This window comes from Phalacrocorax aristotelis, chromosome 1 (assembly GCF_949628215.1).
Source record: "Phalacrocorax aristotelis chromosome 1, bGulAri2.1, whole genome shotgun sequence".
Taxonomy (NCBI): domain Eukaryota; kingdom Metazoa; phylum Chordata; class Aves; order Suliformes; family Phalacrocoracidae; genus Phalacrocorax; species Phalacrocorax aristotelis.
Window position 1 is genome coordinate 170,848,020 of NC_134276.1, and position 23,063 is coordinate 170,871,082.

General features: G+C 37.5%; 2 protein-coding genes across 8 annotated transcripts in view; one reads left to right on the plus strand and one right to left on the minus strand.

Annotated features, from left to right (window-relative positions):
• The window catches only part of TMTC3 (transmembrane O-mannosyltransferase targeting cadherins 3), a 33,181-nt gene extending 19,368 nt beyond the window's left edge, over positions 1-13,813 (minus strand). The window contains exons 1-5 of one of the 3 annotated variants that reach the window (XM_075080695.1): positions 13,587-13,813; positions 6,666-6,754; positions 5,719-5,834; positions 4,924-5,140; positions 3,100-3,318 (exon numbers count right to left, since the gene is read on the minus strand). In XM_075080695.1, coding sequence (XP_074936796.1) covers positions 3,100-3,318; positions 4,924-5,112 — 408 coding nt within the window. In that variant the 5' untranslated portion in view covers positions 5,113-5,140; positions 5,719-5,834; positions 6,666-6,754; positions 13,587-13,813. Of the gene's footprint in view, positions 1-3,099; positions 3,319-4,923; positions 5,141-5,718; positions 5,839-6,665; positions 6,755-13,586 lie in introns of all 3 variants that reach the window. The other 2 variants (XM_075080694.1, XM_075080692.1) reach the window with 2 other exon arrangements.
• The window catches only part of CEP290 (centrosomal protein 290), a 56,352-nt gene continuing 47,020 nt past the window's right edge, over positions 13,732-23,063 (plus strand). For all 5 annotated transcript variants that reach the window (XR_012658535.1, XR_012658536.1, XM_075080688.1 and 2 more), the window contains exons 1-12: positions 13,732-13,988; positions 16,094-16,150; positions 16,756-16,876; positions 17,017-17,094; positions 17,865-17,934; positions 18,148-18,194; positions 18,563-18,706; positions 18,913-18,966; positions 19,916-20,068; positions 20,437-20,619; positions 20,974-21,063; positions 21,139-21,261. Coding sequence is in view for 3 of the 5 variants with exons in the window: in XM_075080688.1 (XP_074936789.1) it covers positions 16,775-16,876; positions 17,017-17,094; positions 17,865-17,934; positions 18,148-18,194; positions 18,563-18,706; positions 18,913-18,966; positions 19,916-20,068; positions 20,437-20,619; positions 20,974-21,063; positions 21,139-21,261 (1,044 nt within the window). In the remaining 2 variants the exon portion in view is untranslated. The remainder of the gene's footprint in view (positions 13,989-16,093; positions 16,151-16,755; positions 16,877-17,016; positions 17,095-17,864; positions 17,935-18,147; positions 18,195-18,562; positions 18,707-18,912; positions 18,967-19,915; positions 20,069-20,436; positions 20,620-20,973; positions 21,064-21,138; positions 21,262-23,063) is intronic.

The window sequence follows — 23,063 nt, forward strand, 5'->3', positions numbered from 1 at the left end:
TTTTGTAACGCCTCTGATTACATCCAAAGTAAGCTGGCTGAAAAATGGCATGCTATTCTGAGGTAGACAGTCATATTTAGCTAAGAAAACCTCACAGCTCAATATTTAATTATGATGATGCTGAATACTGACTTTAAGCTGTCTGGACCCAGCTAGAAGTTTTTATTGCTAGGTACATTCTTGGTCAAGCATGATTGATCCAGCACAGCATAAAAAGAGAAAGTAGCTCAATACCCAAGGTCACAGTGTAAAGAAAAGTATTCAAATCTGAATTTTAAATCATGCTCTGGTCCTTCCATTGTCAGTAGCATACATTTACCAAAGAACTCGCTGAATTGTGCATAGACAAAACAAGTTTCACAACTGATAGGACATCAGAGCTTGTGTTAACATTTTGAACAGTATATGGGTGGTTTTTTTTCCAAAATGTCTTAAGAAGCTTCAAGGATTCCTAGTCTGGATCTCAAAATTGTCCAGCGTTAAGACAGAAAATACTAACTTTGTCTGTAGAGCAGTTGAAAGAGATCATTAGTAAAGCAAGTGTGCTGGTACACCTCCACAACCCCAACAAAAGGTTGCCAACAAGAGAGAGATCCTACTTCTGGATACAAAGGTGACTTAAGAGAGAAAATTCCAGCATTCACAAGGCTAGTTGACATCCCGTAGCTGTTAAGGTGGTCAACATACCTCTGGCCAGAACAGTAGCAAAGTAGCTAGAAGGACTGAACTGAGATTCTAAAGACAAGGACAAATGAAAGTATGATGCTGTTATTCAACCCATTTCCTCAAAAGTTCTTCCTCAGAAGATGGCATACTGCCACCGGAAGAGCCCACCTTCCCTCTAAAGTCAAGCAGAAAGTAACTTTCTATTTATCCTGCTCTGCTAACTTCTCCAGGAAAAACCCATTTATCATAAGATAGATAAAGATTTGAAATGTTTATGTATTGCATCTGCTGTTTCAAACTCTTGTGCAGGGGAGCAATAAGTGGGAGACTAACGTGAAGGAATTCAAATCAAATACACTTCGATTATAAAACATACAAAAGGTACCATCAAAATGATATAAAAACTGGGAATGAGACCTATTTTTGAGTTTTCACTGAAGTCTGAATAAGTTAGTCAGCACCCAAGTCCCCAGTTCTAAAACAGAGCTCATTTATTATGCTGTTTTGCCTTTTATACATGTGTACAAGTCTCAACTGCCACCTCTAAGAATCCTTTCTTGGTTGCAGGTTAGGCAGAACTCTCAATGCAAACACGTGAAAGGATAAAATGCACTATTTCTCAAAAGCAGAAAACTTTAATTGAAAAAGGTGGGGGGAGGAAGTATCCAAGTACAACAGCAGGGAAATTCAATTACAATTGCACTTAGATCTCGGGAGTCTCCAAGTGTTTTAAGTACAGCATCAAGTTCTACCAATCACATAGTCTTACAGTGCCCTCATGTGGCTAATATCAGTGATTACACACTTATTACCTAATTGCTTCAAAACTCCGAAATACATTGCCTTACACAATAAGCTTTCATTACACAGTGCTTTGTAGGATTTTTACGATACTTTTTGCTAACTCTGTTGCACAGTACTAAAAGCAACTGTGGTACTGTTATCTCATATGGCATCTGACAACTCAAGCAGGATAAAGGATCATCATATTTGGAATGAAAGTGATAAAATTACATAGGATGATCTAAGCCATGAACTGCGACTGTAAGCCACCAGCAACTTGCTAATGCTCCTGTAATGATACTATCACATTTACTACAGAGGCAAAGACAAACTTTCAAATTTAAAGCATGTTTTTCAAAGAAACAGAAAACCAAATGGAATTAACAAATTATTTTTTAACCCATATTTTACCCAAGATTCTGTAAGGGTTTGCGCTTTCAAGCATAAAAGCAAGCAAAAATTTTTAGGTGTCTTACTTTTGCATTTTTAAACATGCCACTAACTATTTCTAGCAAGGACATACTAGTAGCTCAAATAGCAGTCAATTACAAACCCCATGAACTTAATTTCTATAAAGATTTGCTAAAAATACACAGATGCAGGCTACTGAATTGCTACTGACAGGGATTTGTCTTTAGAGAAGAGAGATGCAAAATCTTTAGCCAAACAAATCAGGACCAAAAAATACAACATAAGGTAAGAGCAAACCCTTAACATTTTTTTCATATCAGAGATATCTCTCCTCCCCGCCCCCCCATTAAAACAAACACCAAAATAAAAGTGGGATAACCCCCCCGAAGAAGCAAAGCTTTTTAAGTATTTTCAGTTTTCTGAAAATCAGCTAATACTCTTAAGAAAAAAGAGACTGAGAATGGGCTTTGCAACATGTCAACTGGAACAGTCAATCTAAGTGGTGCAGAAATAACAGCAGAGAATTCCACAGATCAGCTTTAGCAGTGTTTCTGACAGAAACTCATCTAATGAATGGTGATCACAAGACTCCACTTACTCCACAACATTGTAAACCTCATTGACCATTAAAAACTGTATCATCAGACAGCTTGTATAAATAATGCTTTTCACAGCAGTGAAAAACTCCTTCAGAATCAAAGGAAATGTAAATGAGAGGTGTACATATTTCCTCTTTCATCTATTGGACGTGTTAAGAAATGGAAGGTTCAAACAGAATGGACCTAAGCTGGATGTACAACAGCAACAAAAATCCTAGAAAAAGCCGTGCCAAATAGATATATTGACATAAAAGAAAGTGGACAGAACAGACTTAGTGTGCTTAGTGATTCTGGAAATTAAGAGGTATCCACGGTATTTGCAAAATATGATACCGGATAAATGATCACAGAACACAAATACCTATGTAAGCTAAAGTAACCATCACCATAAACCCCAATGTTCATAGCAGAGACCTAAGTTTTTAAATAACTAAATTATTTTTCAGTAGCTGCATGGAATACCAAACAAGTCCAAGCACTAGAATTTGTCACCTCCACCACTCATTCTAAAGGGCGGAGTAAATACTAGCAAAATCACACACTTATTCCAGTTACAATATATAAACAGATACAAAACCCATGAAAATTAAGGTTAATTAATACAGCTTGAACAAATTAAGTATATCACAGCTATACCTACCGCTTCTGTATGTATTGGGTGCACTGCAAAGAGCAAGGATGCAACTATGCTGCTCCTGTTGTCCAGAAAAAGCTTACAGACCTTGAGGAAGACTACACAAACCACCACATGAAAGACCAGATTTAGGAAGTGGTAAGAAACTGCATTTAACTCGCTGAACAAGTAGTTTAAGCGAAATGTAAGAACTGTAAGGGGACGATAAGATTTATGACTCCTTTCCTAAAAGAAAATAAATAAATCAATCAGTCACCACCAACTTATAAAGGGACTTTTACTCCAAAATACCTTTCTAAACATCTACGTGTACATGATTCTCAGGCATCTACCTTCAAAATAAAGACCTGAAAATCAGTAATACTAAAAAAATAATTAAGAAATAATCTAGTGAATTAAATGAAAACTCAATTTAAAATTAAACACAGAAGTTAATTCTGACTATTTTTCCTACTTCCGCATAGTTTTAATACATTCAAGTATTTTGATTAGTCTGCCATTTCATGTTTTAGATCAGTTATTTTATAAAATAAAAAACTGGTGTGTCCATCTATATGTGTTAGCTACATATTTTTAATATGTCTACCAGTCAGTATGTCTATGTTGCCAGTTACTCCATCTATAAACCCTTTTACTACACTTAACACCATCTTCCTGCTCCAAAATGCATTTGTCAACCCACAGCCTGTTGATATTTTGCTGACTATGTCTGTAAAACAAAGGAAAAAAATCTAAGAAAAAAATGGGGGTTGGGCACAGGGAACCAAATTGCACACACAGACAAAAATACAAGATAAGAAACACAAAAAACACAAGATCGGAAAAAATATTTTAAAAGCCATGAACAAGCAAATTAATCTGACTTCATTTAGCCAAAATTAACCTGACTTTCAGTTGGTTAAGTGCAAAATCAACACTGAACGAGATGGCTTTCTGCAGCTCCACATGGTTAGGGATTTCTTTGGAGTAAAAACATGTTGAAAAATACTACTTGGAATTTTACTGGGAAGAGTTTAGGAACCCGCTTTCAATGACTACAGGTCTAGATGGCACCTGAAAAAAAGTCTGGAAGCTTTCATTACAGGGTTATATGAAAATTATGTGTCAGTCTTTTTGTAGAGCTAGCAATTAGTATCTCTCAAGGAACTAACCCTGTATGTTATGGACATAAGAGAAGATTACAAGGCAGAATGCCTTTATAGGCAAAAAATTATGTCAAGAATTTTTATTCATTTGCTCAGCAATGGCACCATGAGTAACTTTCTGAACTATATGTAAATCCTTTAGCCATTGTCATTTAATGATGTTTATCAACAACTTCAATGCCGAGGCAGCTTTTCAGATAAAAACATAGCCATTCTACATGGGCTAAAAACCAAATACTCTGAATTCACATAAACATACTTATTCAAATAAATTTAATAGTTTCAACACCCATTCTCTAACTCCTAGCTTTGTTGTTTAAGAGTTTCATCTTTCCTTCCAGACTGCAACGAGAAATAAATATCCGTGCATGTCAATGTCTACCTTTTGCAGGAGGATAAGGGAAAATGGTCAGAGTTGTCTGATTTCAATATTGGAATTAGATACCACACAGCATCTTGAAGTGTGATATACGACTTCATTTTCTTATAGGTTCTTTTATTGAACAAAGGGAAAAAATATAAGCAACACCTGTTCCTGATCTTACAGAACAAACCACTAGCACTACCACAATCCATCAGAAACAAACTATTCTGTTAAAACCACATTAGGGACAAAAAGTGTAAAAACTCTCTGCAAGGTTTTTTTCCGTTTCCTAAATGCCTCAGTGTTTCACAAACAGTTTACCTCAGACATCGGAGTGCCCCAGAAGTCATTCTGAAACAGATTTTTTAACGGAGTAGAAGGATGCAAATCTTTATTGTCCAAAATTGCTGAAACATCATCAAAAACAAAGCCACAAAAGAGACTGTTCCAGTAGCAGGCTGCCACCACACCAACTATTAGTGCTGCTTCCTTCAGGCTTACATCAGCCATCTTCTCTAAGAGTTTTCATGGACAAAAGCTGAAATACATGGACAGAATCTTGAGTAGCTTTACTCATTAAAAACTCAACTTTATAAATAAAGTCAAATTAAGACACCCAATATTTCAGAAGTTAATGACACTACATACCTAAAAATCAGGATAGAAAGCTTTCCTCAAATCTTACACAATTTAGTGTTTAAAAGAAGTACTCTCATTAGAAAGTCTACCCCTGAAAAGCCCTCACACAAGCTGGATACACTGCGACATTTCCTGTTTTATTAAAAAAAGATTGATGATAAATTTTAATGAAGTTTTTAGCAGACAGCTATGCAGTTCAAATGAATGCTGCAAACTGGAGAATTATGAAAATTAAGTTGTCTAGAACCTTGAGTAACTTAACATACTAACAAAGAATACTAAGTTATCAACAAGGCAGTGTGTTAATTATTTGTGGTTTTAGGTTTAAAGGTGTTTCTCAAAATATTTCAAAAACAATTAAAAAAATAAATTTCAAATGCTTTGAAGAACAAACAGGAGACTTGAAGAACTTCATAAATATAGATGCTCAAGAACAGGTAAAGAAGGACATTAATAATAACAAAAAGTTTAACTTACCATCGAAGCTTATACTTTGCTTATTTTTTTTTATTCTTCATAAAAGTTCATGAAAAGGTTGGTTTTTTTCTCAACTCTGCCCGTTACTCCAATGCCACTGAATGTTCATGAAAGTCCTGTCTACAGAAAGATAGCATACAAAAAAGACACCACAAATGAACTTTATCGTACATCATTTTCTCTCATCTTGCATGAACTTCCTAAGCCCTAGAAACTATTAAAGAGCAGTTTTATGATTACTGAAAGAATAATATATGGATAACCCAATCAAAAGGTGCAACTCCTATGTATTGGGTTGTTCGAAAACACTGTTCTGCCTTGGAAGAATAAGAAGGTAACTAGAGGTCAAAGGCATTCCTTTTGACCACTAGTTGACACAGCATGGTTTACTGTCAATTGTTGGGACCAAAGATATTAAAAAGCTACAGACAGTTGAACACTGATTTAGTTTTGAGGAAAAGCAGAGATGACTGAACAAAAACATACAGCATTTTCCCCAAAACTAGAGAGTGTTAAACCTAAGGATAAAACAGCTAATATTAGCCAGGTAATGTGGATCCATAAATATGTAAGAACACCAGTCTGTTGGGGTTCACACATTGAAGCTGATGAGTTATTTGGAAGCTATAGTCTGTTTTATTGCCTTTAGCCCTGAAATGCTTGTGATTTTTTTTTTGCTTTGGTTTGTTCGGTTTTTTAACTGTGTTTAGGTTTAAGTACACTATCCTCTAAAAACAGGCCATAGAGATCTCTCACCCAGATAGGTAATCTCAGTTGTGGTTTGCAGCCTGGGCCTGAGAGCAGAACAATCCCCTTTCACAACTAGTGGTAAAGGAGCAGTGCTACGGGAAAGAATTCATGTGCAACAAGATGCAGGTGCAGCTAAAATAAAACCAGGACAAAGATCATTTAAAAGAAATCAAACCAATCCATTTGGTGTTACTCACATAATGGCAGTGCAGGTTCTTTCTTCTTTTGTAGTGCTTGGAGCACTGGCTTCAAGCAAGAAAGAGCCTTCTTTCAAAGCTGCTACCGCCTTTGTAAAAAAAAAAACCAACAAAAACCAAAAACCAAAACCAACCAATGTTAAGTGTTAAAGGATGCTACTACATCTTTTTGCCTGGCTGGATCAGAGTACATTAAAATACTAAGCCAAGATTAAGTTCAAACATATTTATGGTCTTCTTGGCAGCCAGAGGAATCTTATTAAAAAAACCAAAACATAGCATACTACAGGAATACATGAAAAGACACCCCGCTTTTGTACTTCAACTCACCAAAGTGTCTTAGTCGTGTCTCCCCCAAAAGAATGTGGAGGAGAAGAAACTGCCCTTGTCACCCAACTAGAAACAGTGTCTGAAATTCCTTGTTTGCAACAGCTTCTGAACAGTTTCTTCTACTTCTTAAAGTTTGCTAGTTCTACTGAAAAGCAGTGACATCTGAAAAGGAGCTACAATGAACATATAATGACTTTCCAACATACAAGCCTGTAAGCCTGTATTTTTAAATACCATGTTCCAAAAATTAATGGGATAAGATAATATTGCCACGCAGAACCAAACATAAGGTTTATTTAAATTCACCCTTTAAGAAAAAGCATGGCAAGGTGAGTAGGTTTTTGGTGAATTGAGGCTTCTTTATTAACAATGTAAGTTTACTGTATTGGTTGAAGCAGCAAGCCCTTGCAAGACACTGCTTTGTAAAGGAGTAACTCTGAGGAAATTCCTTAACAACTCTATTTCAGAAAGAGCTACTGCTACCCAACAATAAAAAAAGACAATAGATTCCTAAGTATAGCCTCCTATCAAAAGGAAAAGCTTAACCAACCATAATTGCTAGCTCCTCAACTACTTTTTGTAGTTTTTACCTTTCTTTTCCCTAAATAGAATATATGTCAAGACAGCTACTTTACTTATCCCTTATTCCTAGCTAATTTTGATGCTTTCACAAGCCTTTCTTTTTGCTCTGAATTTCTAGTATTTCTTCCACCCAGACCTCTAACTTTACACCATTACTGACCATGCTGTTCCCTGACAGAGCTACATTTACCTACATTCCGACTGTAGGGAAAATACTGTTTTCATTTGAATGAAAGGGAACTCTTAGGTATAAAGAAATTAAGATTTTAGCTACACCCGAAGTCAGGTTTAAGTGGCTAGCAGACCATAAGAGAAACCTGCTTGAGAACTCCAGGAAAAATTCACCTTTAACAACACAATTTTATAATTTGGAATTTGCCCTCTCCTTTACATGCATATTTCAATCACCGATATGACTGCAAATACATGGCTATAATTTGGTCTTTCAAGACAAGTATATAAGCCACAGACACTCCAGGCAGTTCTGAACAGCTTACTAAATTTATTCTAACGAATGAACATATGCAACAAAATGTATTGTTCTGGTTTTAGCAGCAAGTCACACAACACACTGTTTGAACTGTGCCAAACTTGGCAACCTCAAATGCATCACACTGTACCCTCCCAAATTTTTGTTGTGTGCAAAAGCACTAGTAGGTCTTGGCAACAGACAGGCATAATGGAAATCCGGGAGAGCCCCCATTTTCCAGCAATCTACCTCCAGGGCAAGCACAGAGAAAAATGGGAAATTCAAGGCCATGTACAATCCGAAGATTACACAAAACTGTAGCACAGTTACTTTATCACTTCTGACTTGCATTCTGGCATTCTAAGGTCTTACTTTCCTGAAATATTCTGTAAAGATACATAAAGTTAGGAAAATAACTTTTTCCACCTGGTCTGATTACAAGGTAGTTTAATGTTCTTGCTGAATTAAAGCATGAATATATAAGAGATGTTTCTGCAGTCCTTTACGTTAGCATAAGAAGACAGATTTTGAGGAAGGCTCACCATCAGAACTACTACTTCCTATCTACTACCATAGCTGGGTTCACCACCAAACTCCAAGCTTCCAACCTGGAATCATCGTCAATGTTTTGAGAATGCAAGACCGAAACAGAGAGGGGCTTATAAAAGCTAATCTGTACTGGGTAAGCCAGGCAAAAGTATGTCTGCCATTAATCTCAGTGGAAAACATCAATTACTATTTGGCAGCCAAAACTCTTTTCACGTCAACTAATCTGCTGTAAGTTTGATGTTGGAAAGTAAGAAGCCATATAAGGAGTATGCAAAACCGAGAACCTCATAGATCACAGATATGCAAGAGGCTGCTGAAACCTTGGTATGATCAGGCTCCTCAAGTGAGTCATGGTGAATGCATATGTTCCCTTTTTTGCCCAACAGACATGTTGAAATTTGCTATCAACCCACATATAGTTTTGCAAGTAGCAGTACCTCAGCACTCCCAGTGACGGGTGTAGTGATAAATACCTGTAAAACACACTGCTTAACAACTTGTTTGTTAATACAGGCTTGCTGTGATGGAGAACAACATCACTGACTGCTCCAACTTGTGTAAACAGATTGACTGTCCCTTAAGTTACTTTTTCATCTCTCCTACCCACTACTTTCACAGCTTGTAAGATTGCCCATTAGATGCCTTAACTACCCCTTGGCTTGCATACCAGTTCGTGGTCTATGGAACACCCACAGAGCCCCCATTTGGCTGGATGAAATCAGGAAAGACACATACTTTATTACCAAGATCTCTGTTGGATGTTTTAATTTACAACAATAGCTGAACATGTAATGAAGAATATACAGCTGAAAACAATAAGCAGCAAGATAAGCCTTGCAAGACAAACTGCACGATGGTGAGAGTCGACTGTGGAAAGCAGAATGCCCAAGCTGCACAAAACACCTGACTGTTAGTCTAATTTTCTTAAAGCTGTTTGTCACAGAAATCTGCATTTTGCACTGTACTGTTTTCATGCAAGTACAAAGACATTAAGTGGAAAGGATGGACAAGAAGCAGAGCTTCTAAGGTATGTAGTTTTCCTCTTCAAAATTGTTGAGAACCCTCTACGAGTTCATCCAGTCATCTCCTTCAAGAATTACAGACAATGGTAAGACATAACAAAGAAAAAAAAAAGCCCACATAACCCCGAAAAAAACAAACCCAAAATTCTTTTCTAAAAGTAGGAAAACAAAATATTTCTTTACCATCACTACCAAATCCATGACACTACAGACAGTTTAGCACCGCATCCTGCAAAATAATAGTAGTCTACACAAAAAATTCAACACAAAAAATCTATAATGATGCTCTAAGAGTATCCTCAGTTGGGATATCTGGGAGTGTAGGAGCCATTTTCTGCCCATATGAATTTAGGAAAAAATATGAAGGATTACAGCTGCAATCCCTAAATATGCAACAGTTATTCAGCATTCCACCATTTGCCATCACATAATAAACATGCTATCTGGCACCCTACATCAACAACAGCCCCTTGCAGGAGTGAATGTATTTGTGTTGATTAGACACATCTTAATACCTAACTTCAGAAACTTACACATTTAAAAATTTTTCTTCTGCTGGGTAATGGCACTTGCCTCTTTTATGCCCTGAAGGCCCCTAACGACAACTTCTGTTTCGATAAAGCCTACTTCAAAGAAAATGTTCTATGCGAGTCACTTTTTTCTTCTTTAGGAAAAAAGAAAGGGGTAGTGGCAGTAATAGAGAATTTGAAAAACATGGCACTTCTGCATGGGAAAAAGCTTGTACAATCGACCTAATCCCTATGAGGATTCCCACAGAAGCTGACAAGAACAAATGTGATTATTAAAATTCATCTCAAACAGGTGTCCCAATTGCAAAGTTTCAACCTGTTCCAGTTTTTCTATGAAAGTTCTTACTACTCCTGAAAATACAGAGCGTAATTGACATGTTATTGATATTTGCAGCTTTTGATAGAGTCAATATTTTGAAAGTCAGTTCAAGTTGTCAGGAAACTTTTCACCCTATTCACTGTCCATAACAGAATATTACTATAGTCTAAAGATAGAATTTTTTAAATCTATCTCATATTTGGAGAATATTTTCATTCACACTTTATTAAATATTCATACATTTTATAAATACACCTGACGCTTTTCAGCCATACAGAGATGCTAACATTTTCAATCATAATCAAACTGCAGCTGTTTTCTGGAAATGACAACGTAAGCATCAGTGAGGCAACAGAGTCTGTAACTCCACAGAGTCACTTTGATAAACAGCACCTTGTATGTGCAGTGAGAAGCATAATTACTACGTAAATCTCAAGGAACTTAATTTTGTGTTATATTAATTAGGATGCTGGAAAACAAAAACCAGGCAATTTGCATATGGATCAGGCAGTTTCTTGAAAATCTCTGAAAACAAACTAATGAGCGTTTATGCACATGCTTAAACCATAAAACATGTGCCTCCCACTCTCCTGTTTGGAGCTATAAAGCCAGTGACCAGATGGACATACACAAAGAAGCTACCAAATAGTCGTGCATCTCCTTTACTCTGGAGACATGTACTTTGATAACCATTGAGGTCCTGAACTGTTCAAAACATATTTATAGTTTACACGGTAAACCATCAAATTACCAAAGTCGGAAGAAAAAAAAGACGTGTTAAAACCACTCCTAGATTTACTTTTATTTTTAAACAGGTGAGCAAAAAGTTAATCTAAGAGTTGGTGGCTGAACTGATGAATATTGTCAGAGATATATATATACACAATGTGTTACCAAACTGAGTAGTATATTAACTCAAAAATAGCATTTTAGTTCAGCTTCTGAAGCTCTGCTCATGTCCTAATTTGTCTTGCCTACTTGCTACCCTTTCTGTATTTTTATTTTTGGCTAACTTGAATATTCTTTCTGCTGACTTGATACGATTGTTTAATGACAGAAAGAGATCATAATTTTGTTTCTGTTGCAGCAGAACTAACTCAGTATATTTTAGGGTACTCTGGTAGAAACAAGTCTCAAAACATAAACCAATTTAAAAATGGGTGAGATGAAGACACAGGTTTAGCTGGTGGTTTAGTTAAAATTTGTTCACTGGTGCAGCAGTCAGTTGAAATACAAGCCACATAGGTATGGTTTGTATTTTAAGGTATTTCATACCTTATGAGATTAACAGAATCTCATACTTCGAAGTCAAGCCTTTGGGGGGGCGTGGGGGGTTGCTGGTTTTTTCTTCTCCTCATATGACACTGATGCAAAAATACTGTCTCTAAAATAATGCTGATCAAACAAATCAATACTCAGTGTTCTAGAAGTATCACAGCAGAAACTGTATATTTGTTAACTTCAAAGAATAACCAAACAAAAGCTACATGGGTGGCATGAGCTGAAAAGACAGCCTTTAGACTCTGCTATGCATGTCCTTATTTAGTATGCTTGGTCTGTACATGACTTCTTGTGGTACTTTTAATAACATTCCGTTAGATCTTTCATATTGCAGTTTTTGTATTAGGTTTTTGAAATGGCACACTCTTTTCAGAACTGTGGTTTAACATGGATGCCTAACTCTTCTATCAGGGTAGGTCAAGCTGTGTACTATGGGGCTAAAATATTCTTTGTCTCCAGAACCACAAGCATTTATTCCCACCAAAAGAAGACCCACTGACACAAAGTTTGTCACATGATTAAATGTGACACAGAACAAAAGAAAAACTAATTCACTTGCTCTAAGTTATTCTGTATTTTGAACCTTTTCTAATTTTGTGTGGGGTTAATACTTCCATTCTTTTCACTCTTTTTTTTTCCCTTTCGGAAGTTTTCATGCCCACCTCAAAATCTCCTTTAGTTCTGCATCAATCTTCTTTACTAGCTGCAGTACATAATTATAACCTAGATATCCACAGGGGGATTCATTACCTGAAAGCTCATCTTGCAGCAAGGCAGCATTATTCTCTGTGGATCACCTGCTCCGACCTATAAAAGTACCCCTACTAAAAAAATCCTTGCTTTACACTTCACCATAATTTTTAATTTTAGAAACATTTCCCATTTATGAAATATAATCCTAACTAAATTTGCTTTTCTTACCCAATATGGAGCTGTAATTAACCAATTTCTGTCTGAGATATAAAGTCTTTACTTTCAATCAAGAGTTATGCCATGACTGGACCGAGTTACATAACTATAAGGTTCACCAAGCATCTCGTGTCTTGCTGGCCTTCAATAAATATCACCACTAATCAAGAGACAGCAAAGAAAAAGAAAACTATGAATAATCTATAAAAAGGCAAGAGTCCAACGATGACATTATGAATTTTCTCCTTCCGTTAAGAAATTAAAAAAAAAAATCTTACAGCTCTCCACAACTGCTGAATGAACACAAAGATATACACACGCCTCAAACGGCTCCTGATTTTCCTTTTTTATTTGAAAAGACGTGTTCACAGCTATTTAGCTAGAACACAGGACCCCAGACCTCCTGGCCGATCAGATCCCTACCACCGCCCAGACTTCCTCGCTGGCCACCGGCACCCAATGGACCCGAGCCGTCTATAGACACGATCTTTTCCCGTACCGCTCCGCAAGCTGCGCGGGCCCGGGCCCACACCTACGCGGACAGCGCCGCAGCCCCCCGACCACGCAGGAACGAGCCCACTGCCCCGGGGCGAGGCAGGAGACCTGAGGCAGGGGACCTGAGGCCGGGGGGAGCCGGGCAAGCGGCCGCCGCCAGGAAGGCCAGGCAAGGTAGCAGGCCGAGCCGGGCCGCCCGGCCGGGCCCCAATCATGCGGCGCGCAAGCCTGACCGGGGACCGAGGCTGCGCCGCAGCCCAGCGCTCCACAGGCACGGAGGGCTTACGGAGGAGGCCCGGCAGACACGGCCGGGGGAGCAAGGACCACCCGCCGCTGCGGGCAGCAGCTAGGCTAGGCCAGACTGGACCGGCCCCTCCCGCCCCTCAAATCCCGTCTGTGGGGGAACGGTCCCCAGCCCGCCGCTGCCCGCCCTACCTGAGGGATAGCGGAGAAAGCGGCCTCACCGGCGGCACCACCACCCGCTCCGCTGCCGCCGCCACCCTCGGCCAGCAGAGGCTGCCGGGAACCCGCCCCCTGCCCGGGGCGGCAGGCCCCGAAGCACGCCGGGAGCGGAGGTCCCGGAGGAGCCGCGCGGCACGCTGGGACAGGCGGCCCGCCGGCGGCGGCTCAGCCCCAGTGGAACGGTTCGCCCGAGCGGGATCGCGCCGCCCTGCGCCGCGCCCGCCTCCCCGCTGCGCGGCTGTGCGGTACCCGGGGATCGGGAGTGCCCGGCGGGCACCGCGGGGCCCACGCGCCCACGAGTATCCGGGTCCCCGGGAGCGGAGCCGGCGGGACAGTTTGATGGCGTCGCCTAGCAGCGGCAGTCCTCGGGGAGCGGTGAGGCCAAGGGGACGGCGATGCCCGCCGGCCGCGGCGCTGCTCTGACGAAGGAGGCCGGGATCGCTGCGTAGCGGGGCTGGGCGGGGCGGCGGGTCCCAGGCGGAGGCGCCCAGGCGCGGGCGTCGTGGCCCCGCGGTGCCTGGGGGAGGTTGCGGCCCGCCGTGGCGGCTCTCGACTGATGCCTCCTCAGCTCTGCCCTGCTATGGGGACAGATGGACACAAAATAAGGCGATTTGTTAGAGTCAGATGACATGGCGGCAAAATTGTCTCTCAGCAGCGTCCTGGAGCGATCGCCGTTGGTCACTGTATCGTTCCCAGGGCTGGGATATACAAATTGGAAGAAAATAGGAACCTGGCACAAGATCCCATTTTGATTGTGGCTTTGTAGTTAAGATCTAGTGCTCTGTAGAGCTGATGGATGAGCTAGTTTGGGTAACGTAATTTGAGAATGAGAAGTAGCTTAAGCGGTGTTAGTCCCTGTAAACTAATAAGGAGTTAGCAGAGCACATCTCGCACACGGCTATGCGGCTTCTTGGTGTTCAGTCTTGCTCAAGTATACATGGCTCAGTGCTACACGTTGTACACAGCTTTATGGAAAAAGAACTGCTATTCCTGCTACTGCTTAATCTCACTGTGATGATAAGGTATCTTGCATGGTAGTTTAACTGCCTCTTCACATGGTTTCTTGTAGGCAGCACAGAACATTATTGTTGTTCCGACAATACTCAGACGTGCCCACCAGACCTCCTTTTCTATCTGCCCTTGCTGAACTTTGTAGCATCTGGCCATTTTACATATGTTTGATTCCTTCAGTAAGTCGAGAAGATCTTGTGACATCTAATGCCAAATGCACATCTATTTCACACTTCTAGTAGAATCATGATCTCAGTGTCTCACCACACAGATCATCTGTCCACTAAAAGCGCAGGTTCTAGTTGAGGGCAAGGGGTCAGCTAAATTCTATGATAGAAAACTCTTCAGTTAAATAAGTTCTCTCTTATTGTCCTTTGGTACATACATACTGCGGAACATACTACGTGCTTAGGTTGTGCCCCCACACCTTACTATATAGGTGGTCTCCCAACAAGTTGGATTATTTTCTTTATGTACAGATATCTCTCCTTTTGGGTTAAATTTTAGGACTGATACTTTCTTAAGACATTATTTTATGAGTTAAGAGAAAAAGAGATTTGAAAGGTGGAAGGTAGGAAAAGATTGACAGTAGTAGGGTTGTGTATTTGCTTTCAGAATAGTTTTGGTTGTTGTGCATTTCATACCCATAACTGCTGCATCTCATTTTAAAAGAAAAAATTATGTTTTTTTTTTAAAAAACAACCCTTAAACAAGTATGTCAATGGAATCAAGTGGTATTCAAGTAACTGAAGAAGTAGGAGTGCCAAGATCAGCATGCACCTACATGTGATTTTCTCATATTTTCCTTTGCCATCTACAACAAAGCAGAAAAGCAAAAACGTGTATGTGATATCCTGACGAAGTCATAGAATATATGGAATGCATGTTTTCTGAAACATTTGGCAAACACTGAAGAAATGGTAAATGTAGGGGACCTCTCAAGTAGTTCACTTATTCAGGAAAGATGAGGAAAGGTTGATCTTTATGCTCTCTTAAGCATACAGATGGATTTCAGAGTCTTACAGCTCTTTCAGACTGCTTAGGCACATTTTTTGGGCACATAATACCAGTTAGTCATTCATTAAGGAAGGAAGTTCAGTTGTTGAGTCTTTAAACTGCTGAATGATGAACAGGGTGCCTGATGGAACAGATCTCAAAATATCATGCTTAGCATAGGACATTATTACGGTTATTGTTTGAGCTTGATTTTTTTTCTGTGAAATATATATCCTTGCTGTATCATTAGTTTTTTGAATAAAAATGGATTTAATATTCTAGTTAGTTTTATTTCTTTCTTAATTTTCATAGCCATTTATGCCATATTCATAATTTAGGACAATAAGTAGATTAAAAAATGTTCTGTTTGAAACTTGGCAGAATCTGATTTTTGAAATTTTGGTAATAAAGGCAAGAGACATCTCCAGAGAACAGAATAACCCAAGACTTCCAATCCCTTCTGCCTTTTTCAGATACTGCGTTGACTTTCAGATATATGAGAAGTCACTGTGGTCTGCAGCATCCGGCAGGTAAGCAGTAGAACAAAACTTTCTGATCAGATTTTTGTCAGTTTCCAGATTGTTTACTGTCCTGTATAAATTCAAGTATTCTAATCAAAAGGAAAGGATATTTTATACAAGAGTTTAAGGTATTAGAAATGAATGTCAAGAAATGGATGCTCATAGATTCAAACTAAAGCAGGTGTTGCTTGTGTTTTAAGTATTAAAAATAATGAATTTGTGACTGTAAGGAGATGCTTATCTTGTGAGGGCTGGTTCAAATGGCATCCATTTGTGTTTATTCCTTAACATAAAAATACCACATTGAGAGGTGGGGAGGAAAAGAAGGATATTAAAGTTAAAATAGAGGTTTCTTATGTGTCCTGATCTTCACTGTTAGTGTCACAAATTCATTGAATCAGCATGATGTAATTTTTCACTTAAAAACGGTTTTACTATAATCTCCTTGTTTACAGTAGACCAAAATGTGAATGCAGTGTTAACCAGTGTAACAAAATCAATACAGTTTTAAAATCATCTTGTGTGATTCAGTGGCCAGCCTCCTTTACATGATTTGACGTAAACTGACTGGCGCCGATAATGTCCGATAATTGTTATTTACGTTTTTGTGCCAGGAAAAATTATAAATTCAGCATGGCACCCATTTTAGATTGGAAGAAGCTTATGAAAGTTGATCCAGATGCTCTGCCTCATCAAGAGGAGCTAGCAGACAGATTGCTGGAGACCATGTCCAAGGTACTCAAGGGGAAAACCGAACGTAAGGGTTTTGTTATGCATTCTTCCCTAAACTGCCTCTGGTCCTTCGTGTACATCAATGGTTTATTTTGTGGATTTCATTGATATTTGGATATAAAGACTGTTGTCTCTTTCCTTAGGTTGATGGGAAAGACTTAAAAACTGAAACTCCAGAACAACTGATACACCTTTTTAAAATTACTCAGTCGCTAATGAAGGTTTGTATTAATGTCACTTTCTACGATTCTGCAGGTGCATTTGTTTATTTTTTGTTTAAATGAAAGCATCATTACTCTTTTTTTCCTTTTCCTTCATTTAACACACTGGTTACTCCTAAGAGCATTTTTATGCTAAATGTGTGCTTGCACCACACCAGAGTATCTGCTTGTAGCTGTTGGGATTATGGCGTGTAGCAGTGGGAAGTGAATGGGGCTAACATAGTTATACGGTTGAGGAACTTTAGTTTTATACATGGAAAATGCAAACAAATATCTCAAAAACTGATTAGACATTGTAAGTTATTGGTAATGATTTAACTTTAATAGAAGTTTTTGTGGTAGGTTGATGTTTTAGAGTAAATAAAAATGTCACCATAAATGAAGAAACACTGCCATCCTAAAACTGATCCTATAAATCTATCATACTTTCTTGTATTTACTCATAAATGTACTGAAAGCAAGAAATAACAGCAGCATGCATTAGCACATGGGTTTTAGAGAGGCTTTTTTACTGTTTTTAATTCTCAGGGGTATGCTTTTGAATGTAGAATGCCCTGTAGAATAAATTACTAAAGAAGATACTTCAACAATTTGAACTTCTTACTTGTTAGCATGAGAAGAAATGGGAGTGGTTTCATTTGTTTAAAGAGAGAAAATTGATGTTCGTTTGTAAATGTTTTCATCATTTTAAACATGAGGTCTGTGGAACAATCTTTTAATTTACATTAGTGGTAAATATTTCTTCTTTGTTTACTATACTTCTTTCCCAGATGAAAGCTCAAGAAGTAGAGCTGGCTCTAGAAGAAGTTGAAAAAGCTGGGGAAGAGCAAGCCAAATGTGGTAAGCAAGCCTTTTTATGCTGTTCCTAAGTGATTTGTTAAATGTAATTTTTAGGGTTTTTTCTGTAAGTTTAGGGAACTGAATAAAATACCAACTGCACTGAAGTCAGTTGCTTCCATGAAGCCAAATACTTAAAGATTAAGGTTAACCATTGTTGTTTTATGTACTTTTTACCTTGTTGGGTAATTCACTATATCTCTTCTATTTTAACAGAAAATCAATTTAAAACAAAGGTGATGAAACTTCAAAACGAATTAGAGGTATGTTTTAAAATTCTGTTAGTTTATAGAGTGCTGTTTGGTGGTGTTTCTTTACTGGATTTTTTAGACTTGTATTGCAATCTAGTAAAGAAATGTAATAGCCCTACATTTTAGCTAAAACTTTTTATTGGCTTTTGAACATTAACCAGCCTCAGGTTTGCAAAGAGCTGGAGGTACAATAAATTTTTTTATACTTTAATAAATCCCATTTATTTTTAGAGATTTCTTTTGTTGAAAGAAGCTAGTGATCCCTTCCTGTTGTTTTTTCTCAACATTAGGCATGTTAGTCTTAGCATCTGCCTTTTTTGTTTTAGTTCTTTCTATTTTGAAGAACTGTACTAAATTTATGTTATTTTAATTCTCTTAAGATGGCACAAAGATCTGCTGGTGGTCGTGACACTCGTTTTTTGCGTGATGAGATCCGCCAACTGGAAAAACAATTAGAGCAAAAAGAGAGACAGTTAACAGATATAGAAAAAGAATTGGAAAAAGAGAAGAAAGTGAATGAACAGGTAAGAAGGACTTCAGCCTGACATCTTTAAAAGCTGTTCTGACCCATCTTTTCTTTTGATGTTCTGAAAAAAGCCTCTGAAATTAAAAAAAAACATTGATGAAATTGGACTGCTGTGCATGCATTTTCGGCTTTGTTTCTGGACTTCTTTGTTTTCATAGTTTGTGGTGTTAGTGGTACATATAAAGGTTTTCCATCCTGTTACAGATTGCTCTTCGAAATGAAGATGCTGAAAATGAAAACATCAAATTAAGGAGAGAGGTTAGTAAAGAATTATTGCTGATTTACTGTATTTTTAACTTCATTTATAAATATATTATTAGCTTTCTGTATTTATAATCTTTGGCATGATGTCTAATTCTGTTTTAGAACATTTCCTGGTTACTGGTACAAAGAGAATATGGAATTTTAATCACATTTAGCAAATATATAGTACATCTGCTCCAGTAAAACTTAGTTAATTGATATCAGGAGGCGTCTACCTTTGAATTTACATAGTACTACTGTGCATTAATTTTGTCTGGATTTTGTGTTTTGAATTTTTAGTATTTTTCTTAAATGCTATTGGCAAATAAATTTGGTAGATATTAGACAGGATTCAGTTTATGCTAGCTGCTTTTGCTAAGATTGATTGGTTAAAATAAAATTACAAAAAGTCAAAAGTTAATATAACAATAAATGCAAAGATAGAGTTAACATTATTACTATAATTTTTTTAAATCATTCTCCTGAAACACTTTTTCTAGCTGATTTTAGGAAAAAAATGCATGTTTTATAGCATTTAATACCTGTAGTCTTGGCCTCTGAGACAATAAAACAGATAGCAAAAGTTAAATTAACGTCCTGGGGGGAGACCTTGAGAATCATTGCTCACGATGCCCATTTATGTGTGCGTATGTATGTACATGCATGCACAGGTAAATAGAAAACTCTGTTTTGTCTCTATATTGATTCCTATTTAGTCTTCCTAAAGCAAAGACAATTTCTAATATTTTTTATGCTTTGTTCTCTTGGTCTTGTTCTCTCCTTTTTAATCCGAAGAAAAAACACATAAAGAAAAAGGTGAGGCTTCTAAGTTTTTTAAAAGCAGACTGTAGGAATTTGGATGGCTTTTGACTGTCTTAGCTCTTTGTGTTAGCTTGGTAGAAAAGCAACAACTTTATCTTCAACTCTTCAAAATAGATTTAAGTTTGGATTGCCTTCTCTGCAGAATGAACAATTGCGTCAGGATGTAGTCGACTATCAGAGGCAAATAGATTCTCAAAAAGAAGCAATTCTGTCACGAAGAGGAGAGGATTCTGATTACAGATCACAGTTGTCAAGAAAGAACTTTGAGCTTGTCCAGTATTTGGATGAAATTCAGGTAAAATCTATGCATGCTATTGAGTGTTTATTAGAGTGTTACTGACAATAGTGTTTTTCACAAAGCTATGTCAATTTACAGATTAGGTCACGTGCAGTAAGGGAATTCGTAATGCATTTGTGTTCTGTGATGCATATATTCTGCATCTGTGAATCTGGCAGGGTTAATGAAGTTACTGGCAGTGGGAGATGTGTCTTATTTGCTGTTAGGATTTGTTGAAATTGATGATCTAGAGGTGAAATACTGTCTTTTGTGCTAATTTCCTGTAAGACTTTCAAGTCTTACATTTAAGGTAGCTACCAGTTAGTGCTTATGCAGGTATTAAGATGTGCACTTTTTAAAAGCAGCTTTTTAAAAAAATTTTGCAGAATTTGAGTGAAGCTAATGAGAAGTTAGACATTCAAAACCAAGAAATGAGGAAGAATCTTGAGGAATCAGTGCAAGAAATGGAGAAGATGACTGATGAATACAACAAAATGAAACTAATTGTGCAACAATCTGATATTGTTATGGATCAGTTAAGAAAAGAGAAAGAACAGTACAAATTTCAAGTAAGAAATGACTCTTACATTATTGAATGTAATTATTTTTTAGGTTTATATTGTACTTTTATATTTCAATTTAAACACATTTAACACATCCAGCTAAAAACACATGCTCTGCAGAAATAACACTCCAAATTAGTGTGATCTTTAAATTTGGTGGATATTTTAAAACTTAGCTGCAGATCACAGCATTTTTTTATAGAAAATGTTAGTCACACTCTGTTGTTAGGAGTCACGACCTTTCTTGCTTGTAATGCTAACCTGTTAAATTGTATGTATATGATGTAGTGTTTTTGTACACATACGTTGGTTAAGCAAAATGTTTTTGTCATACAATGTTCATCCAAATGGCATTTCTAGGTTCAGGAGCTTTCAGACCAGCTGAAAGCAAAGATTGAGGAAGATGATCCACTCATGGCAGCTGTAAATGAAAAAGTTGAGGAATGGAAGGTATGTTTTAATACTTTTAAAATTATTTTTAGGAATTATTTCAAGTGTTCTGATGGTATTTTATATTCTTTGCAGAAAATCTTAGCTTCAAAAGACGATGAACTCCTGGAGTATCAGCAAACATTGTTTAACTTGAAAGAGAAAATGAAAATGTCCGAACTTGATGTAGGCAGAAACAGTATACTGGCCCTTCAGCAGGTACAGTCTGGGTGAGAAATTACACACATAGAAATTACCATTCACAAAATATGCTAGTGACCAAATAATTATTTGGTCTTTCAGTTTGAAATACCAGAATATGTATTACTTATGTTTGACAATTATGAGACGGATTGATTCATTTCACTACAAAGTTAGCTTAATAGGCAATGCACAAAGGGAACTTCTCTTGCTGTATGCATGAACTGAGCTCTTGGTGGTTGGTTCTGTTACTTTCATGTTCATATATTTTCTATTAGTAGAGTAATTGCTTTAACATCTTAAGCATTCATAATTTCCTGTTTTTAAATTATAGCTTAGTTTCTGTCCTCTAAATTTGTTAATGTGGAAGGAAGAGTGTTACCTAGTGTTTAATTTCCAGTGTTCCTTTGTCTACCTGATGCCATACTATTAAGGCTGTGGTTAAGTCCATGATAGATGTAGCTGAATTTAAGTATCTCTCATATTCATGCACAATTATAGTTCTTTATGATTTTGGATTTCCCCACTTTCTTGAAAAACATAAAAAGAATAAATAAATAATGTGGCCCATTAGGAACGCTGAAATATACATTATGGAAAGTGTACTGTATGATACCAGGATGATTTCCTGCCTTGCTTTGTTTTTCAAATGAGTCAGACATTTGTGCTATGTGTTGGGCCCTTGTAGACTAAGCAGCGTGGTGAGATATATTTATGCAGTCTCCAGAACTAGGAACAGATAGCTTCTCGGGAGCAAAAAATCTTCAGTACAAATCAGCCTCTGATGATCAGAAGAGGAAGGCAGCTGAAAGCCACTTTGATAAGCAGTTGTGGAGTTTGGTTTTAGCTGACTTGACAGCTGTGGAGGTTGGTTTTTTGGATGACCATTAGCATGACATTTTGAAGAGTTTTGTGGAAATAAGCATATTTTTAAAGCAGACACTTACAAATTAACTCAAGTTATAGCACTGTGTCCTAACTCAAAATGGACTGAGCTTGTTATGGTTCAGTGTATGCTTACATTCTGAAGGGTTATGTTTAGCTCCTTCCAACTTTGCTAAGCTCTTAGATTTTAAATCTGGTTATATTTGTCCTCTAAGAAAGCCTGAGCTTTTGTTTTTCATAACATTGCTATAAAAGAAAAATCTTGAGATTTTTACATTATAATTTTTACATTATAATTATTTTTGTAACTCTTTTCAAAGTCTCTTTTTTATCTTTTTCCTCTTTTTCTGTTCATCACAGAAAAATAACATCAAAGTCGCTGTGGTATTTCTAAGTACAGAAATAGTATAATATAAACAGAAGTCACTTTCACAGTCTGTGTGTACTTACATGTATATGCATGCAAAACAAGGTGTGATATGAATCTTTAGAAGTTGGATGACTTGCTGAAAGGCAGTCCACAATACTGGTGTCATGTACGATGGGTTGTTATTCCTCCCAGTCTTGAATTTGTATCTCTCAGTTCCCACTGGCAATTGTTTATGAGGAAGCTTTAAGAAACCTGTACCATCGGAAACTTTTCTAATTCTTAGAGAACTGTTGCATTTATAGTCTATATACTAAAATACTGTTTTTATTTTTTTTGTGTGTTTGAATGCTTTATTTTTACTCTTTCTTTTATTTTTCCTGCTTTGCCTTTATATACCCAACTTCTAGATAATATCTGAACTCTATGTTGTAAGTACAGTATATTTGATCTTCTATGAACTGTTTTGTATTAGCTACTTTTAATGTCTTCATTTACTGTGTGGTGTTCTATTTTGGTAGCTTGCCTGTCAGTAAAGAATTCTTCTTTAATGGAGTTTCTTTTTGTG